Source organism: Lacerta agilis, chromosome 12 (assembly GCF_009819535.1).
Source record: "Lacerta agilis isolate rLacAgi1 chromosome 12, rLacAgi1.pri, whole genome shotgun sequence".
Taxonomy (NCBI): domain Eukaryota; kingdom Metazoa; phylum Chordata; class Lepidosauria; order Squamata; family Lacertidae; genus Lacerta; species Lacerta agilis.
In genome coordinates, this window is record NC_046323.1 from 47,635,027 (window position 1) to 47,659,996 (window position 24,970).

The window sequence follows — 24,970 nt, forward strand, 5'->3', positions numbered from 1 at the left end:
ATTTTAAGCAGGTGACCCCCTTCACCCAGGTACCTAGTTAGGCACAGAGGACCTCTACATCTCTTTCCGCAATGTTCCTTATTTAAGTCTTTTAAGTGTTCCCTTTTTCATAGCTGCGTAACTTTATCCTGGCACACCTGCACTCTTGCATAGAGAGTACTTTTTCATTCTAGGTATCATTTATCATAGGCTATTTGCGTTCTCTTATAGACCTTTTACAACACACACACGTGCACGCAAGCACACACCCACACAGATGCAGCATACTTAGAAGTCCATGCTTTTAACCAGAATAAAGTAAACATCAGTTATCATTGTTTTTTGTTTTTGAACAGCCTGCCTTGGAGTCATGAAGTCTAGTGTTTAGACAGATCAAACCATTTTATATGCAATGCCCATTTGCTTGCTATCTCTTCGCTTATATCGTCTCTTCTGCTGCTCTTACTGTGAACGGTCTTTAACAATACCCAGGGCACGCTTGCACCTGTGTTTCCAACATAGGGATGCCTCGTGATGAATTAGCTCCTGCGCTCAGATCCTGCGCTACCTTCCGTGCTGTTTGGACACTGCTGCTCTTGTGAAATGGATTGGCACTGGGTTTCCCATGGTGCTACTGACACAGCAACAACCAGCAGCAGGTGGATGTGCACAGGTCTACTTTGGAATCAACTCAGAGTAAATAGATTACATTTCCCAGAAGGTTGCTGGATGGCTACAAAATTAATAGGCCAGCGGTCACCAAACCAGTGTCCTCCAGATGTTTAAGACCAGTACTCTCATCAGCTGTGCTGGCGGGCTGCGGCTGATGTGAACGGTAGCGCAAAACATCTGGAGGGCACCAGGTGATTAAAGCCTGGCCAAAGTTGTGTCTGAGGATGACAGATTCCATGGTGCAGTCTGAAGGTACCCACCACCATGCTGAAGCTAAGCAGGTCTGGTTCTGGTCAGTGCTTGGATGGGAGACCTCTATGTTGCCTTCAGTTCCAGGATGGAAGAAAAGGCAAGCTATTAAGCCATTTCTCTCCTTCCAGGTTCCTTTGACAAACAGGAGGTACCCAGAGCTGCTCCTGTCCATCAATGTCCACCACAATAACAAGGCATCACACTTTCCCATTTGCGATTTGAACCCGGCGTTGTTCAACAACCTGAGTTTGCAGGGGGAGAAGCCCTGTCACCTGAATTACATTGTCAAATCAGAGCAGATGCAACCTCTCTGTTGCTGTGGTTACAACCATTATTTGTACAACCATGCATTTCAAATCTGAATCCACACCCTTCCATCGCCGTGCATTTTATTTTATTTTTTGCTCCCCATTTCCTTTACTACAGTTTGCCAGCAGACAACGTAAATCTACATTCAAACAAAGATTCTCTCTTGACTGCAACACCAAACAATGCATAAATCCACCCTTCTGTTCCCCCCTCCCCTTCCTGCCAAGAGGCCCCTGTCTCTCAGAAATCATAGAGGTTATACTGAGTGTTGACAGCATTCACTCAACACCTTGCTTGGGGTCGCTCGAGGCAGAAAATCCTCTTGTAGGTTTGAGAGGCGTGTCATCAAGAAAATGGATTTTCCTGGCTCAGGGAGACTCACGGGGTGAGAGTGAAACACAGTAACATGTTTTTTAAAGAGCGCTGGGGCTGCTCGGCGTGTGCCCTCAAAATCTGAAGGTGTGTTTTATTATTTGTTGATTTGTTGAAAACGTTTACACTCTGCCTTTCTAGCATCAGTCTGGGGGACTCAAGGCAGCATCTCAAAGGGAAGGGTGTGGGCTGGTAAAAATAAAGAAAACTCAGTCCTGAGAAGACAGGGGTTCTGTGGTTCTTCCGACCAGAGAGACTTTGCTCCACTGGTACTAGATGAGTTTGCACTGCTCTCTTAAAGCAGTACTGTGGGACATCAACTCTTCTGGGCAAATGGTCGACGGTGATGGGAGCTGCAGTCCAATAACATTTGAAGGGCCAAAGGCTAACAACGCCTGCCCCAAAGGAAGACGTTTGCAGCTTGGGGGGGGGGACAGGATTCAGCTGTATTACTGTAGGGTTAGTTAACCCCTGTGGCAAGAAGTGCCTTTCACCTGCTTAGGCTTGCAAGCCGACTGCAGTCTCTCCTGGACAGAGACAGCCTGGTCACAGTCATCCATGCTCTGGTAACATGAGGGGTTGATTGATTTAAATGTGTTGTATGTGTATATTGCTTCGAAGCTTTGTGGGAAATTCAAAGATAATAATAATAAACTTTATTTGCATAGCCAGCAGCCATTCCAACAAGAAATTCAAAGATAAAGACTGAGCCCTGTGTGTGTGTGTGTGTGTGTGTGGACCCAACCCTGAGCAAACACTAGAAGGCTCTCTGCAGCTGCCTGAGGACCTGGTCAAGTTATGTCCCTACTATTGTCTCCTCTGTTTCAGATGGAAGTCTTCCCCATCACCTGCTGCATGGGTCCTGTAGCTCCAGGTAGCCAAGGTGGTGTCTTCTAGATGATGTTGGACTCCAACTCCCATCACCCTTTGCCACTGACCATGTTGACTGGGGTTGATGTGAGCTGGGAGTCCAAAAATGGCTAGAGGGCACCTCCTTGCCTATCCCTGCTTTAGATACAGATACTAGGAATTGATCTGTCACTGAGCTATAGCTACTCTGCACTTGGGCCAGTAGAACTGATAGCCAGAAAGTGGATGGCAAGCATAACTTTCTAGCCTTTATGTCACATATTGAGTATCTTATCTTGATTACCAAATTGATAGACTTAGTGGGACTGGGCTAGCTTCAATCAGCAGGGCCACCTGTACTTTGCCTATGCCCAGTACAAACAGATCAGATTCCAGCAGACAGATAGTCATTTGCATAATTTATTCCAATCCCAGAACCTGGACATTCTGCAGTGCCGAATTCTGGCTTCCATGTTGCAGAACTTGAGTGTGTTTGGGTACAAATGTAGACACAGTCCTGCCAAATATGCTAGATAAGGTCCTACCATGGCTCTTTAATTTCTAGAATGGCGAAACACTGAATCAATTCATTCCTGAAATGCTGAAGCCAAAGAGGCTGCAAACGGAGATAGTACTGAAAGGCAATTTCATTGAATCAGCAAACTTACAGCTCCAAGAGGAAGCCAGAGACCCTGCTATCTAATACATCTCCTCTGTGCCAACAGAGAATCATTCCTTGTAACAGGGGTATATTTCCTAGGTCTTTTGTAATATTGTCAAACCCAGAGTAAAGTTTATAAAAGGACGCACTCCTCCCAAAAGCAATTTACATGACCAGTTATCTGCTATATTGTTCCCTTTTGGGTTATTTCAGCTATTTGTGCTGGGCTAAGAGGCTTATTCCATCCTTCCCAGCCCACTTCCTCCTTTATCCTGCGCTGAAGTCATAATCCCATGCTTTTGACATCCTATGCTGCTGATGCTGGAATGACAGGGAGTTCACAACTTCAAGCAGCCGGCTGTGAGCCTTACAGCCAAGCAGAAATAAAAGCCAAGAAGTAGAAGGGAAAGGATTTGAGAGTGGGGCAGTGCCTAACCACAACAGTATACCACAGCCCGCATGCCACTATCCCAGGCAAGCAACAAGGAGTGGACCCCCTTGTTTTTGGCAGAGATTCACAAGTATTGCTGCCGTTTTATTCCAGTATCCTGCCCTCCTTCCTAGAGAGCCCAGCATGGCTAACAACAGCCATAAAAAGCTTGCCTACTAGTTACCTGTTATGTGACTGCCACCAATTACTTCTCCTCCTCTGAGTTCCCCATCATGTGCAAAGTGCTTGGGGCAGACACTTCTCTCCTTTGCACAGAGAGACTCCTGCCCTTGCAGATCTTCTCTAAATCCCTTTGCAAAGGTATTAAGTACATCTGTGATACTGATAGAGGGCTTGGGAGAAGCACTGGGTCTTGTGCTGTGGCCTGAGCAGGCTGCAGCTTTGAGGAGGCCACTGGCATAGAAACCTCTGATGGTTGAGTGGACCTTCAGCTTGAGCAGGTGCCCACCCTGTGGCCAGGTAGCCTCTCCCACCCCTCCCATGTATTTCCACCAGAGGGGAAAGCGAGTGGGTGAGTTTACCAAAGAGGAGTTGCGAGGGTGCAGGCAGGGTGGTCACCACTATAACTGCCCACAGGGTTCCAGAGTTGATATAGCACCACTCAGGTGTATGTTGAGAAACTGAAATGGAAGGTGGCACCACTAAAGGGGAACCATGGTAGCAGCAGTCCCTCATCAGCCATGTTGCTTCACTGCCCTTGGCTAAGACATGAAGATAAGAAACACCAGGTGTCTCCCAGTGCTTCAAAGAGATGCTTGCTGTTTCTTACCTTCTCCAAATCTGAGTCAAAGGAGAGCTCTGCAGATAGGGTGTGCATGCTGTGAAGTGTCCTGTGCATCAAATGGTCACGAGCGCTTCCATGTGGGAAGTCGATTTTTGGATCTGGCTATCAGTCCGCATTCTGTTTGGGTGGTTCACAGGCTCGAGAAGCCTGAATAAGAATTCTAGAACACAAGGTGCCCATTTCCTTTGATGGGGGCATGACTGTCTAGAATACAGCACTTTTACGGGTATGTTAATATGGTGGCTTCCCACATATTCAGTGTGGGACAGGAGCATACACCCTGAAGAGCAGGAAATGTCCGGGGGGGGGGATATGCAAAGGTGTGCCCACTTTCTCAATATACCTGCACAGCCAATGCCAATTCCTGTCTAGCATGTCTGATAAGCTGCTTTCATTCCATACTCTTCAGAGAGGGTGGTCAACATATATCCAGAAATAAAGGGTAACTGGCAACCCTGAAAGGAGCAAAGGATGCAGTGTACAAACAGGCACATCGTGCTGCTGATTTAAAAACGAGTTCTGTCTCCTCTACTTACCATCCTGCACTCCCCGCTGTTTGTAAATTCCCTTAGTCAACAACTCATAGTCCCTCTGGGCCACAACTGTGCCAGCAGCTGTTTAACTAGACCCCACCTTCATCTCCCACAGGAAAAAAACAAAACATCTTAGCCTGTTTTTCTATGCAGTCCTTGGCCTAATTTCAAAAGCCTTCTGCCCTGACCTCCGACAAGATCTCTGTTCTTCTCTCACAAGCCTGCTGGGCAGAGATGGGGATGGGTGGTGGCAGAAAGCAATGCTTAGCTTCAGTGCCACCCAAAATCTGCATGAGGCCCCTGCCAGATTGAACCTTATAAAACGTGCCCCTTGGTTGGAAAAAAGGTTGTCCGCTGGTTGGATCCAGCAGAGTTCACATATTTCCTAAAGAATTCACTTGAGCCACAAGGCTTATGTAGGAGAAATCAATACCAACAAATTTGTATCAACTGCATGACATCACAAGCTTAGGCTGATAAAGGTAGAAAACGGGGAGGGAGGGAGGTTAGTTTTTTTTTAAAGTATTTTTTATTAAAGATTTTCTTGATTTACAAAGGTAGTGCAATGTCTCTCTCGTATTTTTTCCATGTAACATTTTTGCAAGTCAATTTCATTTGTTGAGACATTAGGAAGAAAAGGGGGAAAGAGGTGGATGGGCGGGGTGGGAAGATGGGTGGGGCGGGGTGACGATGTTTCTATTTTACTTAATATATGTAGGGTTTGGTGTCAGCGTGGTTTGTGCAGGTTCTCTGTTGTTCGCTTGTGCTCCTTTGGTGGTGAGAGAGGTCGGGGTTGGCGTAGGGTGCGATAGTTCATTTGTGGTTGGCTGTGGTGGTCTTTGGTTTCCTGTCTGAATGAGGTGGGTGAGTGTTTTTGATCAGGTTAGCCATAATGATTTGTATGCTGTCGGTAGATTTTTGTCATTGTCTTAATGGGCTGTGTGTGTGATGAAGGGGAGCCATACCGGGGTGAAGGCATCTTCTTCTGTTTGTCCCCGTGTCAGTTTCAGCTTACTGGTTAGTTTTTCTAGTAGGGCTGTTTCCCATACTACTTGGTACCATTGGTCCATGCTTATTCCTGACAGGTCTCTCCAGTGTCTGGTTATGATGTTGGGAGGAAGGTTAGTTCATAGGAAGAAGCTAGGTGTTCCATAACAGTTAAACCTGCACAATAAATTTAAAAATTAAAAAAATGTCCAGTAGCATCTTAGAGATCAACGAAGGTAAGCCTGCAGTTAGGATGGAGTGAGAATAGGACAAGAACATCCAAATGGGAGTCCATCTGCACTGTTGAAGGGTAAAAGAAAAAAGGGCAATATTTTCTCGTGTGGAACAAGCCAAACAAGGGAAGTGAGGTTTAAGAGTTCATTTGAAAAGGCACGCTGCAAATGGGCATCTACTACATGACACAAACAAAGGCAGAAATGGAAAGAATCAAAACACACATCTAGGGACTGTTTGGAACTTTTGATTCATGGGCAGAACATGTGGGTGACATCTGTGGTGTGCAAATGACAAGTGCTTGGGGTACCCATCAAGCCCAACATTAAGGAAAAAGGGGAAGTGGGGAGAGGCAATCAGGGGAAGGCAAGTTCAGAGCTGGACTACGAAGCAGCTGTGTAAAAAAGGAATGGAGAGATAAGTTTGGAGTGATTGTCTTGGCCTTGGACTGTGATCTTTGGGGCTATCTTCTGGAGCATGCGAGATCCCAGGCTGATGGGTCGCCTTTACTAGAAGACAGTCTTTTGAAGTATGAGAAACCTTTTATCTGCCACCTCTGTCTGCTTGTGCAAGGCAGTGTGTGTGTGTGTGTGTGTGTGTCCTCAATAAAGCTTTTTATCAAACTTTAAACTAAGTCATCTTGGCTGTACTAATTTGAGTCTGGATAATTTGACTCTAGATAATTTGAGTCTAGATTCCTAGGGACCAGGGAAAGCAAAATAGCTAGGAGGTTTTAGGATTCCTTCATTCCAATCCTGATACCAACTTAAACACCCATGGAATTATAAAACTCCCTAATTTTTAAATATCTTGTTTTTAAGACTCTGTGGTAAGGTTAGCAGTTTTTAGCTCCTGTATTTGATAGTGATTTTAGCGCTTTAATTTTTTAAAAATTATTATACTGGTGTTTGTATGTTCCTTTTTGCGTGATGCATTTTAAAGCTTATTTTTTTAAGGCTCTCCCCATGATGTCTAGATAATTTGTTTTTTTTAGGCAAATTATAAATGCAAATGATAAATAAATATAATTAAAACTGAACTTGCACTTCCATTATGATTAACAGTCTCCTGTTGATTTCAATGAGATACAATTAACTTTCACTGAATCAGGGGCACAGCCTCTTCTATCACACAGAATCCTGTTCAGGGTTTTAACATCTTATATCAATATGCCTTCATAGCTGTGCATTACTGACTGGGGATATTAGCACATACCAGATTTAATGGTGGACACCGTAACTCATAGCGCAATCCACATCAAGGGTGTAAGTTGTGAGTGATTAGTACAGTGGTGCCCCGCTAGACGAAAATAATTCGTTCTGTGAAAATTTTCGTCTAGTGGGTTTTTCGTCTAGCGAAGCGGCAAGGACAGCCGCGCTTTTGCTAGACGAAAAATTTTCGTCTTGCGAGGCAGCCCCATAGACTTTTTCGTCTTGCGGGGCAGCCTTCTGCTAGACGAATGACTTCGTCTAGCGAGTTTTTCATCTTGCGAGGCATTCGTCTAGCGGGGCACCACTGTAAGTCAAATACAACCAGACTACAACTCAATCATAATCATGGATGTTACTCATGAACTCTCAGAGGACTACATTTTAACCGGAGATTATGATGCTAATTTCTTTTTGGGCTGTGGACTACAACAGTGGCCTTCAACATTTTCAGATGCAGGGGCCACCTTTAAACCCAAAACATATATTTGGGGATCCATTATTTAACTTTTTACCACATATGGTAAAAAGCATGCATTTCTCCTAAGATAGACATTTTTGCATTCAATCTCACTGATATTCATGTACTACTAGTGAAAAACTGCACACTTCCCCATTAGTATATGCTTCCCCCCCCCCAGGTTTACCTCTAATATGCATGTGTCTGTACACTTTTCTAGCTGGACAACTGCATTGCAAAATTCAGAAAAGCGCAAATTTCAAAGGATAGCTGAGTTTTAGTTTGCGAATCTTTTGGGAGGTAGGTGGATCAAATAAAACACAAACCAAGTAAATTCCTCCCCTATCCCCACAACATAGCTCTGCAAATGTCTTAACCAAGCTGCTTAAATGCAACTATCTTAAAGCAATGCAATCACTGCTTTTCGCTTGAAGATAGCGTAAGGCTAAGAAGAAACAGTGGGCAGCCACCCTCAAGAGAAGAAACTGGCTTATTTTTCATTGTGAAATGTATCTGAGCTCTGCTTTAGGGGATAGCTAACATTAAACCCCACTGCTTTGGTTCACGCCGTGTTATCTCCAGAACATAGTGTCCTCTTTCTCATAATGCTATTTGGAAATCAATAACAAATTCCTTCACTTTGTAAACATTTTATAAATGCAGAGAAGCATGGACCACAGCCATCTCCAACCCCAATAAGGAGATGGCTCTGTCGGTCCTCCACTTCAGAGAACCTCTGGATTCCACAGCAAGGTTTTCCCCTGCCTATTTTGGAAATGACAGATGTGGGGTTAGGCTACAAAACCGGGGGCAGAAGCAAAAGGCCAAGACTTGAATTTAAATGGGCACCCTGGCCGCACAACTTTTGAGAACTGAAGTCAAAACAATGAAACACAGATATGACCTCAAAGAATGGGAAACGAGCGAGCGTACACTTCATCATCAGGACAGCTAATGGTCAATATGCAGCCTGGTGGGCTTCTGAATTACATGTGCAAGTCAATCTGTCAGCATGTGACAGCAGCCACATCCCCAGAATGGCTTCAACTGGCCGCCAAACCAGGTGAGGTAGCCAATGGGTCTCAAACCCTCGGTGAGTTAGGGGCTTCCCCTGCATGTGAAGACAGGCTCTGGCGGATTGAGCAGATGAGACCAATAGTGGATCCCGGGGTCAAGAAGGCTTGTTTCTGCACATGCTGTACTGGGAAGTAAAAGGGCTGATGGGGTTCATTAACCTGGGATGATAGCCCATCTAAGAGAAGGAAAACTTTGACCCTAAACCCTTGCAGGACATCTTTGGGAGAAGAAAAGGCCAAGGATTAAACCACACACAAATCCGGAAGCAAAGTTTCTAAGCCGGTTGGATGGTGCCTCCTTCCAGCAACTCCTGCAGCCAAGCTGGTGCACAAACATATTGCTCTGCTTTACCTTGGACCACATCAGCAAAGCCTAGAGGGAAGTCTTGTCATCTGGGCAGCCCAGGACCTCCAGACACACTGCCCAGGGAGGTCACCTCGGTGCAGCAGAGACTGTGCTTTGACTTCACCCCCTGAGGCTCGCTCCATTTTCTTTTGAGACAGACAGATGCCAACAACAACCCCCCCCCCCCGTGGAGAAACCTTCAAACACGTAGTCCTCCCTTGTTTGTGGTCTAAGGTGACACAATCTAGAAAAGAGCTTTTCCACTTGATTCTTACGAAGTATAAACTTATGGAGTATAAACTTGTCCAAAGTGTTTTATAAAACAACACAGAAATAGTAGTGGATGTGCTACTGGGGTCACTGTTCTTCCACCCACAACCAATGCCCCATAGCAGTTAGAACAGCCTTCCCCAACTGGACGCCCTCCAGGTGTCTTGAACTACAACTCCCATCAGCCCCTGCCAGCTGCGTCATACATGCCGGTTATACATATTACTGAGGCAATATATATGCCAATATTCAGCAAGCAAGTAAATGGAAAGTATTTTTATTACATTACAACTGAAACAGATTTAATTTCACCTGGAAATAAATAAATCTAAATAAGAATGCCAGCCACAGCGAGTATCTTTTTTTCTAATTAAACACATCCCACTTGGGAATTACTTGAAAATGAAAGGAGAGAGGAAAGGGCTCGCTTTTAATTTTGTATCCATCTGGTTTTCAGAAACTTTCCCCTTCACTTTCTCCCAGTTGGGCTTTACGGCTGTTCTAATTTGATGCCATTCGTACTGACAAGAAATAGATTGGTGCCAGTGTGATCCTGTGGATAGAAAGTTGTGCTCCAACATATAAGGTCTTGGGTTTATATCTTTCCTCTGCTGCAAAGCTGGTCTAGACACAGAAATCAATTGATACAGTCCTCTTGCAGAACTGCAGTACCTCAGAATGCACAGAGGGTTTCACTTGATGAAATGACCCTTCAACGTTAAGATCTTCCGTGGTACAGAAAGAGAGCAAGGAGACTTTGGAAAAGGATGCTTTCGGACGAACAGACTCCCCTATCCACCCTGAGCTGCAACATTCCCTCACGATAACTTTTAAGGCATCCACACCTATTTGAAAACATTCTCTGAGAATCCAAGGGCAGGCAGCTATCTCCCTCAGCTTCAGTTCCTCAACCCAGTTCATTATACTTTTAACTGTAGTAGCCTGCTTAATATGCCAGTTGTTTTTCTCCATGAAGTTTTCTTGGCAGGGATACTGGAGTTGCTTGCCAGTTCCTGCTCCAGGTGGATCACGTTTAGTCAAAACTCTCCACTATGACCTGTCTGTCTAGGGTGGCCCTGCACGGCATAGCTCATAGCTTCTCTGAGTTATTCAAGCCCCTTTGCCACGACAAGGCAGTGATCCATGAAGGAGAGAGCTGGACCACAAAGAAGGCTGATTGCCAAAGAATTGGTGCTTTTGAATTATGGTGCTGGAGGAGACTCCCATGGACAGCAAGAAGATCAAACCTATCCATTCTGAAGGAAATCAGCCCTGAGTGCTCACTGGAAGGACAGATCCTGAAGCTGAGGCTCCAATACTTTGGCCACCTTATGAGAAGAGAAGACTCCCTGGAAAAGACCCCGATGTTGGCAAAGATTGAGGGCACAAGGAGAAGGGGATGACAGAGGACGAGATGGTTGGACAGTGTTCTCGAAGCTACCAACCTGAGTTTGACCAAACTGCAGGAGGCAGTGGAAGACAGGAGTGCCTGGCGTGCTCTGGTCCATGGGGTGACGAAGAGTCGGACACGACTAAATGACACAAGAACAACAACAACAAGCCTGCTTAATACTGCTGTTGTAAAAACGAAGTAAGGCTTCCAAAAAGGTTTGTAAATTGCTGTGGCAACCTTCTAAAATAATGTTATTCCTCTTTCTGAATCTCTTTACTTGACACAAGCAGAAGAGGGACCACCAGAAAGCCAAGGGAAGGGGAGATAATAGTCATGGAAAACCTGTGGCCTTTCACCTGGGAAGAAGAATACTCCCTCTTCCTCGAAAAAGCAGCATGGAAAAGGCTCTTTCAATGCAGAGATAAGGGCTGGTGTGGCAGCAGCAGCCTATGGATCCATCCACCTGTGACATTTCAAAGAATACAGATACAGCGATAGGGAAAATTGGAACTGTCAAGCTATAGTCCCAGTTGTACACCTTTTAAAGGCACAGGAACCCTGCCACAAAAAGAGGGACAACCCTAGAGGAAGCAACTACGAAGTGGAAGAAAGCAAGCAAAAGGTGTCGGCAGCCTTTTGCTGGTTAAAGGACTGGTTTAAATTAGAGAACGTTGACGTGTTGGACTTGGAAGGATACGACAATATGTTTGGCTGGCATGCATACCTTTGGTATGACAAGGTTAAAATTCACAGAATTTTTAAGTCTCATATAGTTAGAAAATCCTTATATCAGGTTTGGATTAGATACAAAGACTTGTTGGAGAGAAAGACTCCTAGATGGATCTCTCCAGTAGAGGCCAAGGCCAATAAGAGACCGAATATGTCTGCAAATTGGTTAAGATATATGGACATATTGCAGCAGGAAGGGGACTCATTCAAACTAAAAAGCTATGATCAAGTGAAAAGTCAGGTCCCCGACTGGCTGCATTATTATCAAGTGTATGAAACATTTAAAATGGACAAAAAAGTTGGTTTTCAAGTTGAAAAATCAAAACTGGAAACAGAACTGATAGAATCGAATTTCAAAAACCTTTCCAAAATGTATAATCTTCTGCTAGAGTGGCATACTAAAGATGAACTGGTTAAATCGTCAATGATAGATTGGGCGAAGGATGTGGGACACAATATTATGATGGATGACTGGGAGAGACTGTGGCAGAAAGGTATTAAATTTACTGCTTGTCATAGTTTAAGAGAAAACATAATGAAAATGGTTTACAGATGGTATATGACACCAGTTAAGATAGCTAAGATGAATACCAAAATGTCAGATGTTTGTTGGAAATGTAAACATGCGAAAGGTACCTTTTATCATATGTGGTGGCTGTGCCCAGCGGTAAATGCTTTCTGGGATAAGATTTATAATGAGCTCAAGAAGGTAATGAAAGTTACCTTTTGTAAGAAACCAGAGGCATTTCTTCTGAGCATGACCAATGAAGAGATACCCAGTCAGGACAGAGTGTTTTTTATGTATGCCACAACAGCAGCTAGAATTTTATTGGCAAGAACATGGAAAGGGGAAGAGATACCAACGGTGGAAGAATGGCAGATGAAGATGATGGAATACATGGAACTCGCAGAACTGACCGCCAGAATCCGGGACCAGAGGGAGGAGACGGTGTTACGAGAGTGGAAAAAATTTAAAGACTATTTAGTTAAATCAGCAAAATTGAATATTTGAGCAGCGATAAATTAGAGGCTTTAATAGGTTTATGTTAGATAAAATTGGCAAAAGAACTTTTTTGTATGAATGATTTCTTTGTTAAATAGGAGCGAAGATTTGACATCAAGATAAGATTTAAAGTTGAGTAAGTTTATGACTGTGTAAAGTTAAGCATATTGAAAATTTGAGCAAATGTTAAATGAACAAGATATAAAGCTACCTTAAAGATGTTTTTGATTTTGAAGACAGTGGAGGGAATGGGGGAAGTCCCCAAATTGAGAAGTTAGAAACAAGGAAACTATAAAGATAGGTAATGGTCAAGGTATGTATATGTTCTTTTTTCTTTTTATGTTTATTGTTATTGCTATTGTTATTGTCTTTATTGTTGTTTTTATGCCTTGTGTTGTTGTTGTATTTTGTTTTTTGTCTTTCATTGGAAAATAATAAAATCTTATAAAAAAAAAAAAAAAAAGGTGTCGGCAGATAAGAAGAAACAGCAACTCGAGCTCCGCTGCAGCCCATCTTTAAAACTCAGCTACAACACACAGTCCTGACATTTGGTGAGCAACTCGCTGCTAACCAGAATGAAGTTGGACACCACCATCCTGCCCACTTTCAACCTACTAAACTCTGGATGCACCGTTAAATTTTGTAGATTGATTCGCGAAGTTGTTCCATCATCTCTTAGGCCTATTCCCGCAGGGCAATGTACACCCCACCCCACATTTTATCTTCATAACAACCGTGTGAGGCAGGTAAAGCTGAGAGGCAATTAGCGGTCAAAGGATAAGGTAAGCTTTCAGCTGACTGGGGGGAATTGAAATCGAGATCTCCATGCTCTAAGTGCAACTTACACAACCACTGACTCTCTCTAAAACATTTTTTTTTAAAAAGGAATTTGGAAGGAACTGGGGATGGGGGGTGGGGCTTTAAAACTGAACCTTAACACAGCACCAGCTAGCATCTTCACAAGCAGAACAGAAGCAAACAAGCTTACAAATGGCATGACAATTGTTTTGAGTCTCTTGTGCTCGCTTGTGTCCCAGAATGTGCTTATTCATCTGCTGGAGCTTCCTCTCCTTGGCTAAGCAGGATGTGTCTGGAGATGAATTCACTTTGCTTAATGAGGTGTCCAAGGTGATGTAATATACTCCGACTTTTCTCTCCTTATCTCAGACGTTGCCTTGGGCTTCCTGGCTGTTTCCCAACTTTCTTTCTAAGGCACTTTCCTAGAGCTATGGCTGTGTGTTCTGCAATCATGCTGGGATAAGCTGAAACACTGGAACTGGGGCCCAGTATTCAGGATCACAAGAACCTGTGCTTTTCATTCTATAAATCAAAGCAAGCCTCTAGTCCTTAAGAAAGTAAAGATAAGTTTGACCATGCGTGAGCCTGCAGCTTAGCAAAGCCGTATAAAACTCTGGAGGTTTCACTTTGTGGAAAGAGGGTTACCGGTACTTCTTCACCCAGTGCATGCTTAATGTATGGAACTCATGGCCACAAGTTTTGGCAATGACCACTGGTGTTGTTTGCTTCAAAGGGGGGGGGGGACTGGGTACAGCCATGAACATAGGAATTGCTCCTAGAATTTATCTGCACTTCCTCATCTCACTGCTTCCGGCCCCCGGCCCCCCACAGAAAACCACTCTTTAGCACTCAAATCAGAGCAAACAGCAATTGGGTTTTCCACAAACTGCCATTTGCTCCCAACTTAGAGCTAAGCAGTGGTGTTTCCCTGGGAAAGGCACGGGGCAAGGGAGAAACCGCTCGGACCTGTGCTTTCTAGGGGACGGGCAAAAGTGTGGACAAGCCTTTAGTGACAGTAGGTAAAGGGACAGCTAAAGTCCTTTCTATAAATAGATATAATTCATCTGCAAAAAAAACCTACATTTCTGTAGTTTGCAAAAAAAAAACTACATTTCTGCTCTAATTCTGTCTTGTCTGTCTAAAAAGAAAAAAGCCCCTACACCTTACCTTCCTGACATCCCATCATGCTCTAGCGTGACCAAGAGAAACAAGATATCGTGTGGGTCCATGCAGATCAAATCAGGATTGAGTCTTAATGTGTAGCAGGCTGCTAGAGGGGAGGTTTGTTGACCCCCCACCCCCAAATATCCCTGATGTACTCATTTACTTTCTCCCATATAAATGAATGGTTACTGCTCAATTTTATAGGAGGAAATTGCTGTGCTGCGTTTCAGGACATGTTCTGCACAGCTTTTAAAGGTCCAGGAGCCCTATCTTCTTTTGCATCTTGTCACCCTAGTATTAGCAGTCCTCATATCAAGGGACAACATATTTAGAATAGAAGGGAAGCCCTTACCTATTTACAAAGCCTTTGCCATTTCCCCTTTCACATAACATAGAATATTGTTCACAGGCACCGGAGGAATATGCGGTCAGACTCAAGAGCAGAATCCACATGGGTCAAATGCTGGTGCAGCTTTTGCCCTGGAAGCAAGCGATTAATACTGTATTTTGAAAAGAGTGTAACAAGGTCAAGCAATTACAGCCCTGCGATAGAAGAACAGAAAGGAGACTGTGTGCTTTCACTCTCTAAACTTTAATGGGGGTCAGGGCGACCCAGGTAGCAACCCAACACATGGTGGAGTGTGAGGAATAAAGAGTTCCCAAACACTGTACTTCAACGTTTCTCAATTATGAACTGAAATGTGCATGTCCAGCACCAGAAGGAAGACACATCTTGGCCTGCAATTTAAAATCTGAATTATGTGACCAGTGTAAACTACACTACATACTTTGCATAACTGATTCATCTTTGCTATCTTACATAATATATTGTGGCTTTGCAAGCTATGGGAGGGGCAAGGATGCTGAAGCTTCACCTACAACCACCAAAAATCTTATTCAGACACCTTTGCAGCTTTGAATTTCAGCAGGCTATTGCCTATATGTTTTCCAGAATATTTCTGTTATCATGAGGACTAGAAACATCTCCGTGTGTGTGTGTGTGTGTGTGTGTGTGTGTTTAGGGTGAGATTCTGAAGAAGGCAGAGGCTGCACTGACTACCCCATTCTAATCTTGCACTCCTATGGGATTTTGGGATACCACAAAGGCTGACGTCGCATTGGAATAATCCTTGGAATAATTTTGGGTGTTTTTTTCTGGGTTATAACACTGCAGAGTTCAGATGTTTTATTTATCCAAGGGTGAAAGAACTTCCTGCCTCCAACAGCTAATCCCCCTCGTAGTTAACTGTGCTTGTTAAAAAAAAAAATGCTCCCGATCTCTTGAATAAATACACTCTTAACTACTTTGTGTCTGATAAATATTTAGAAGCCAGAGGATATTGTTGATTAAAGAATAACATCCACTTTGGGGGAACCGGTTAGCAGAAATACAATGTTTAAAAATTGCAGCTTTTGCTTTTACCCCACTCTCCAAATTATAAGGAAATTAGTATTTCAAAGTTGTTGTTGTTGTTGTTTGCATAATGCTTGTTTCCTGTGGGGAAAATATTTATATTTAGATGCTAGCATCAGCTTGGATGGTAATCATATTGCCTTCCTGCAAAGCCTTGCCTGCATGTCTAGATGATATGTAGGGAACTGTTTTCTACCAAGTCAGACTGTTGGTTTGTCTAGCCCAGTATTGCCTACAGTGACAGGAAGTGGCTGTCAAGGGTTTCAGACAGGAAGTCTTTCCCAGTCCTACCTGGAGATGCCAGGGATTGAACCAGGAATCTTCTACATGCAAGCCAGATGCTCTACCACTGAGCTGCAGCCTCTCCACTATGCATTTTACAAAATTCAACTGGAAGCTTTTTGGTTATGCAAACACACACACACACACACACACACACAACCTCTCAACAGCCACAAGCACAAATCTTCTTGAATATTCACCAACATTTTTATTTCACAGCAGACCTTAATGTATCATCTTTCCGCCAGTACCTTAACGACAATACAATGCACGATAGTGACACATTTTCAAAACTGGAATAGGTCAGCATCCTTGCAAGATGATTACGTGGGCTTCTCTCATTTTCCTTGGAGACAAAAGTCCCATAAGGGATAAAAATTCCAGCAGGTGAATACTTTCCTATTCCAACAGGGTTTGGGAACTGGCTGCTTTTAATGAGGGCGCTGGTGCCATGCTGTTTTTGTTGTTGTTGACTTTTAGAAGACATCTGAAGGCAGCCCTGTTTAGGGAAGTTTTTAATGTTTGAACTTTTATTCTCATTTTAATGTTCTGTTGAAAGCTGCCCAGAGTGGGGAAACGCAGCCAGATGGGCATGGTAGAAATAATAATAATAATAATAATAATAATAATAATAATAATTATGAATATTCTATTAATGTTTTAATTATTATTTTCTTCTGTGTCTTTAGCTATTCCTATTTTATATGTAAGTGGCCTTGAGACCCTGTCAGGGAAAAGGCAGAGGACAAAAAGAAGAAGAAGAAGAGGAGGAGGAGGAAGAGGAGGAACAACAACAACAACAACAACAAGTAAATCATGTCAAATTAAAAGGGACTTATTCCTAGTTCACTGTGTGCAGAATTTCAGTCTTAGCGTGGTGACAGTTTTAGTTTTCTCTGCACGAGCCTTCTAAGCAAGGGCCTCACTGAAACATACCGGGAGGTATTTGAAGACCTGGCATTGATCAATTGCATGATTTATCTACTGACTAGTGAAATTTGAGAGGCTTCTTTCCAAAGACCAGCACTTTGGTTTTCAAACAGTTTGTGGTTAATTGCTCCTCTTTACAGTATTTGCTGAGTTTGGATAACATCCTTTCTAGGCCCACATAGGTATAGGGTAGTAGGATCACATAATCAGTGAGTTGTACACATGACTCCATCAGAATTCTTTCTGTGCCTTATTTATGCATACGTCCGCTCCTGGGCATTGATAAAACACAGCACGACAAGAATCTTAATGCAGTCATAAGTATAGCAACCTTATTTAGAGGAGTTTGTTGTTGTTTGCGGAGTTATCATGGTGCACAGGCACCCCAATAAAGAAGGGGGCATGAGAAGACATGGAAGGAGACATGAATGAACTGAAAACTTTAGCAAACTGATTATGCACAGTTGTGTGTATGAAATTCAGAAATTAAAACTGGAACCTTGGAGTGCATTGCTTCTCCTGAAAAAAGAAGACCAGCTAACCTGGGGAATCCCAATATCTGGGTAGAAATTCCAATGCAGAGAATTTTAGAAGCATCTCCTAGCCCCTGATAAAATAGTGTTTCTTAACTACAAGAAATGTAAAAAAAAAAATGTAACTGCTGGACTCTTGGTTATTTTCACATTAACTGTCACCTGCCAGCAGGTATTTTGTCAGGCTTCAGCAGAGGGTAAGCAGGCCAGACCACTCTATCAGTTCTGCTAAAAGACCAATTCTACTGGGCCTTTCCTTCCTCGGCTGCCACCTGACAGCAGACATTTCGTCAGGCTGCTGCAGGGAGAGAAAAGGACGTACTGTTGTCCAGTGCCACTGGGCACTGACAGGGCAGAAGCCAGGGAGATCAACAATAGGAGGCACCAGAACCAGTGACAAGCAGAGTCGACAAATTCTAGCTCCCTGCAGAGTTGTACAGAGATTAAGGAGGAGGAAGCTGCTATACAGGACAGCCTCCTAAACTGGTTGCAAGTAAGATGGTAGGCAGATAGGGGGCAGGTAGGGGGCTGGCTGAGGACAGACAGAAGTTGGTTGGGCATTGCTTCAATCACCCTAAAGGATCAACCTCCACTGAGTGTCCCCTCCACTGGCTTTGCTGAGAGATTTGTTGCATTGTGCTCCAGCTCTCCCTGAACTGTTGTTCCCCGTTTTCCTTTCATGTCTGCTTGTGGTGGCAGCTCTCTGCAAATGACCAGTGAGTTGTCCAATTTATATGCCATGAGCACAATCTAGAATTCTGAACACATTCCACAAGCTTCCTAACCTGGAGTGTGTGTGCACGCACACACACACACACACACACACACACACACACACACACACACGAATGGTCCTTATCCCCCATCTAAAAGAAATGGTATGGAGTGGCTCTCATGGAAATCAGGGTCTATGGATGCCCCTGTCCCACTAGCACTAATGAACCCAGTTACCATATGGCGATTTACACAGAGGAGGAAACCCACCTCTCAGATTTAAGACTGAAGCCTGCTACTTTACAAACCACATTCCCCATAAATGGTTGTACTGTCCTCTATAGCTCTCTGAGCTAACAAGTGCTTGGCAGGTCCAGCTAATCTATGCTTTCCCAGACTTGTTCTTCTATTTCTTGTGCTCATCTTCGCCAAATCTAGATGCTCAGCCCTCGACATCTCTGAACTCCTGAGCTGATGAAGCAGAGTACCATTCAGCCATCACAAACTAAAAACATGTTGCTCCTTTAAGAGGACTGGAAATGCTTGCTCCATATCTCAGGAGACGAGAGGGAGGTGGTGAGCTGTCTGGAAAGCAGGCTGGTGATGAAACAGGCCCAGAGATAGATGGTGAATGAGAAAACTGAAGAACTAAGATCAGCAGGGTTACAAGACAAGATGGAACCCTATTGGTCTACTGCGTCACCTGACACCTGCTGAGCTGACACCAGCAATACCACCTCTTGGTCATCAACAGTAGTGGTCCTGATGAATAGTGAACAGCAGGCTGGCAGCTCCCTTTCCTGCCATGACAACAGTGCCTGGGCTTCCTTTCTGAAGCCCTTGGCTCAAGACCCCTGGGACCATACACTGACACAGCATCCAGATCTTTTACTCTAATGATATCACCAGATAACATGGATAGCTGGCTGTTGGTTGCTCTAGTGTGGCTTTTCAGCAAGGGGCACTCTCGGCCTCTTGGTTGGGATGCCTTCGGAATCTGACCTTCCAGTAAGGTATGAAACCGCATGAATATCTGTTCAGTGGTGGCACAGAAAATTCCAGGCTCTCTCTCATGATAAATGTATCAGGTGACCTGATTCATCTACTGTCTTGTTCAGAACTAAAGTGAGCAATGTGGTCACAAGCCCTGCATCTCAGGGTCAAAATTTCAGCATAGCTGTTTAGAGGTCAGAGCTCCTAATGTATTTCTCTCCCTCCCTCTTGGCAGCAAGATTTGTACTGCCAAGCAAGCGTGTTAGGAATTTTCAAAATCACACCACAAAACTCCCCTCTGAGTGACAGGTGGCATCACATGGTTCCTTGGTGTCACCTCACATGATGCAACAAGGGTACAATTACATTTTGTTGGCAATCGCCGGGACTCCTGACAGAGTGCCGTTAACGAGACACTCCATCGTTCCTTAATAACTTGCCAAGCCACAGTTTGCTGTATTAACCCCATGACCTTCATTTCCATCTGAAATGCGCCAAGCCATTTTGCAAGAACTAACTGTAAACATCATTATGCAAGGGTGGATAGTCCCGAAACCGTTTCAGCGCGAGTGTGTGGGGCTCATTCCACCCGTTCCCTGATGATTCTATCAGACCCTTGACGGCATTTGTCAATGACACTCCAAATGCAATGAGATTACAGTTGTGCATCATAACGGCGCTAAAGAGAGCTATGCAGACCCTAATTTGGTGGCCGTGGTCAAGATATTCAATTCCGCAGGGATGACTAACATAACCTGGTGGGAAACTGGCAGCCTCGCCATAGTACTGCAATGTGCCAGAATGCATTTCAGGAAGTATGAGTTAATGCCAAAGGCTTAGGAATTGCTGACATGCTTTTCCAGCTACAAATGTTAACACCTAGATGATCACCCATATCTTAAATTCAAGCCAAGATGAAGTTATTCTATACTGGAAGTATTCTACTGTGGCCTGGCTAGCTAGTAGGAGAGCTTTGTAGAAACACAACCAGCTTATAGATCTCAATAGAGCAATACATTTAAAGGCTGGATAAGCAAGGATTGCCATTTGGGTGCCTTCCAAGTTTTTGGACTACAACTCCCATTATCCCTGACCATTGGCCATGCTGGCTGGGGCTGATGGAAGTTGAATTCCAACAACATCTGGAGGGTACCAATATAGAGGATTGTAAGGTCTCCTTCTCACACATACAATTACATGTGAGCTGCATCTCTTTTGTGCTACCCTACATGGCTGTAGGGTATGCGAGTGTGTGAATTCTGCATCGATGTGCATGGGTACAACTGCATGAGAAACATGGGTGATAGCCCACATCTCTCTTGGGTGGGACCCCATCTCTCTCTCTCTCTCTCTCTTTCTCTCTCATACATACATCCACACCCACACCGCATGAGATACCATTCAGACGAAGCTGTTCCCATGTGGTTGCATGCGTGTATGAAAGCTGGCATTCCAGGTTTGGGGCAAAGACTACAGAAGACGACAAGCATCTTCAGAGCAGGAGCTATAACACACACAGGCAAATGCTATGCCTCAGTCTCAGGTACACAACACAGTGTGACCAATTCAACAGCACAAGTCTTTGAACCATGGTACCTGAAAGACATCACCTTGCCGACAAAGGTCCGTATAGTTAAAGCTATGGTTTTCCCAGTAGTAATGTACGGAAGTGAGAGCTGCACCATAAAGAAGGCTGATCGCCGTAGAATTGATGCTTTTGAATTATGGTGCTGGAGGAGACTCTTGAGAGTCCCATGGACTGCAAGAAGATCAAACCTATCCATTCTCAAAGAAATCAGCCCAGAGTGACAGATCCTGAAGTTGAGGCTCCAGTACTTTGGCCACCTCATGAGAAGAGAAGACTCCCTAGAAAAGACCCTGATGTTGGGAAAGATGGAGGGCACAAGGAGAAGGGGACGACAGAGAATGAGATGGTTGGACAGTGTTCTCGAAGCTACTAACATGAGTTTGGCCAAACTGCGAGAGGCAGTGGAAGACAGGAGTGCCTGGCGTGCTCTGGTCCATGGGGTGACGAAGAGTCGAACACGACTAAATGACACAAGAACAACAACAACAAGCCTGCTTAATACTGCTGTTGTAAAAACGAAGTAAGGCTTCCGAAAAGGTTTGTAAATTGCTGTGGCAACCTTCTAAAATAATGTTATTCCTCTTTCTGAATCTCTTTACTTGACACAAGCAGAAGAGGGACCCGCAGAAAGCCAAGGGAAGGGGAGATAATAGTCACGGAAAACCTGTGGCCTTTCATCTGGGAAGAAGAATACTCCCTCTGCGAGAGGCAGTGAAGGATAGGTGTGCCTGGTGTGCTCTGGTCCATGGGGTCACGAAGAGTCGGACACAACTGAACGACTGAACCACAACAACAACCTGAAAGGAGATCCATGGACCCCCCCAACTCCCTGCCATACCACCACATGAAAAGGCAACACAAGAGAAGAACTAACACCCTCTGAATCTAGAGCATGACTGTACCCTTCCAGTTCCTGCCCAGACAAGCTCCTGTGCTGCGTGTTGAGGATACTGAAAAGAGACCCCGAGGGTTTCTGTCTCAGTGTCCTGGTGCACAGAGCATTTTCTGTGTCCAGTGCTATCACCTCTGCCTTTCCCTGCCTGAGGTGTGTTCCCTGAGGAAGGGTAAGGAAGAAGGCAGCAGCGATGGAGGCTACTCAAGGGTCTGTGCAAACACAACTCTAATCTGTTTGCTTCTGACAGGCTATGAGCAGGGCTGAGTTTTGTTCTGATCAACTTTGCACACAGTCGATTGGAGAAGTTCATGTTTGTGAGCTTCTTCGATAGGTTTTCCTGCGATACACACAATGAGTCTGCAAGAGGAATAACACATATGGAGGACACCTTCTAGCCTAGGTTCCAGGCTCAAAAGCCACAATGTCCTAAACATGAGCCCTGGAGACCCTGAAAACCAGCGGCTCTTGTGAGTGGGGAGGCATGGCATGGCAGCAGAGAAACTCTTTCCAAAAGAAGAAAATGCCTTGTCATACTTACCACCAGGTTCCCAATCACCATGACCAGTAAAAAGACCAGAAGACACAGAGGCTGCCCAGCCACTTTCATACAGTCCCACATGGTCTCGATCCATTCGCCACAGAGGATGCGGAAGATGATGAGGAAGGAATGGAAGAAGTCGTTCATGTGCCAGCGGGGCAACCGATCCGTGGTGCTGATTCTCATGACATGCTTGTAGTACAGGTCCCCAAAGAGCTGCATCCCAACCACGGCGAAAATGAAGACGATGATGGCGAGAACGAGAGTGAGGTTCCCCAGAGCACCCACAGAGTTTCCGATGATTTTAATGAGAGTGTTTAAGGTCGGCCAAGACTTCGCGAGCTTGAAAACCCTCAGCTGTAAACCCAAAAAACACAACCCAATAACTGAGAACTTGCAGATGAAAAAACACACAAGACAATTCTGCGTCTGGACAAGAAAAACGCAGGAGGATGCATTCAAAATGCTAAACCACACAAAGAGATTTTACTAGAAACCCACTGCATTGGGATCCAGGCTGAAACACTTTTGCTGCAGCTCAGCAGCAGAGTCACTTTGCCTGCAAAAGATCCCAGGTTCATTCCCTGGAGAGTTGCTGCCAGTTAACGTAGACAATATTGGCCTATATGGCTCAATGTTCCAATTCTCTATAAGGCAGCTTCTGATGTTCCTCACACCCAGTACAGAGCAGAGAACCCAATGGGTTGCTTCACAAATGGGATACAATGGGCTGCCTGGCTACTTTTGCTGTACCAGTTGGGTTGATTTCATTGCGATGGAAAGTTTTTAGAGAGTAGAAGGGAACAGGTAGAAACCCCCCCTCCCCTTACCCAATTAGTCCTAGAGCATCTTCTGTTACAGAAGAGGATATGTGTGTTTGGGCAAGAGAGAGGGACCCAAGAAGCACAGCATATTTAAAGCAAATAGTGAAAACTACTGGCTCTTCCATAACTGTCCCAACTATTCTCCACAGTGTTGACATTTGCTATGGGAAAAAAAGCAAACAGACAAATAAATTATTAATCTTCCCAAGTGCTCCTGTCTTTTAGCACCCTTTGGCCCTGTGGGTGCTGCTGCTTTTCGGTGCTATTATCCACCTTCTTCTATGCCTTCAGAAACCTCGGCATCATTTGCCCACAAATGAGATCCAGCTGTGGAGGTTCTCGTTTTTTGAGCTTCTGAGACATCGTCACACCGGTATTGTTTGGCACCGGCAAAGCCATGTGGGTCACCAACCAAGGCCAATTGGGTGACATGTCAGTGTGAACAAGTGAGGGCAAAGACTACAAGTGCCATGTAGGAAATGGAAAATGGTGCTGAGAATAAGCACGTCAAAGCAATATGAATATGCTCCTGGAAAAAAAGTGCAAAAAATAGCCTCCAAAGGAAGGCATGGTGCAATATATATGAACATAGACACCAAACAAAAGTAAGCTGTTTCAGCTTAGCCATAGCAGGTTACCCTTTAGTCTGGAAATTGTTACTTTCAAATGGTGCTATTATGAAAAAGAGAAACAAGAAGTCATTTTTTAAAAAAACAATGCACGACAGAGCTGAAGTTTTCAGGTGAAAGAGTCGTGTGATTAAACAAATTCCCTCTAAAAAACTGTAAAAGTTGCAATGGGTGTGAAAGACAGAGACAGACAGACAGACAGACAGACAAGTAGACATAATACTTTACCAGTCTGAAGGAGCGTAACACAGACACATTTCCCATGCTGGAAAGACTTAGTTCCATCAGGCTTAGCGTGACAATTATACTGTCAAAAATATTCCAGCCCTGCTGAAAGTAGTAATAGGGATCCAGAGCTATGAGTTTGAAGACCATTTCAGCCGTAAAAATCCCAGTGAAGACCTGTGGAAAGGAACAGAATGCTAACCTGTAAGCAGGCTTCTCCCGTCACAGCTGGCTCCCTGCAATTATGAGAGCACAGCTGGAGGAAGAGGGGTGTTTTCCTCCCAAAACTTCCTTTCTCACCTGCTGCAGGGCGCTAGACACATTAAAGTATTAGACAAACAACTGAGCTGTTTGAATCATGAGCTCTCAATCTCAGGGGCATGGGACATTGGGCAAAAAATTCCTGCATTTCAGGGGGTTGGACAAGATGCCCCCAGCCCTCCCCCGTTCCTTCCAACTCTGCAATTCTACGAGAGTAACTGGGTCCCTTCTGGGCTCACTCCACACATGCAGAAGTGGAAAGTGGGAGTGGAAAGGGTTCTGTTCAGGGATGACCGGCTCAAATTTGAGACCTTCTGGAAAGAACATATGTTGCGTATCACTAAGACATGGTCTATCGTCCCATGCTGCATCCCACAATGGCATCCCAGCCCATAACGCCATCAGCAGCCTAAAGCAGTCCAGTCCTCAAGACCCTGCCACTTTATTTTGCTGCAAGGGTGAAGTCTGAGAGAGTTTTAACAAAATAGTTTTTATCAATAGTATTTATTAGAGTGGTGAATGGCACTATTTAGCGGGAAGAAACTCCAATGAAAATCCTCATTATTACATATTTTTACATAGCTGCTTATTTGTATATATTTTAAATTTTTATA

At 44.3% G+C, this 24,970-nt stretch overlaps 1 protein-coding gene across 2 annotated transcripts in view; it reads right to left on the reverse strand.

Moving 5' to 3' along the window:
- The window catches only part of SCN5A (sodium voltage-gated channel alpha subunit 5), a 216,621-nt gene that overhangs the window by 101,490 nt on the left and 90,161 nt on the right, over nucleotides 1-24,970 (reverse strand). For both annotated transcript variants that reach the window (XM_033164901.1, XM_033164899.1), the window contains exons 14-15: nucleotides 24,099-24,272; nucleotides 22,418-22,774 (exon numbers count right to left, since the gene is read on the reverse strand). In XM_033164901.1, the coding sequence (XP_033020792.1) occupies nucleotides 22,418-22,774; nucleotides 24,099-24,272 (531 nt within the window). The remainder of the gene's footprint in view (nucleotides 1-22,417; nucleotides 22,775-24,098; nucleotides 24,273-24,970) is intronic.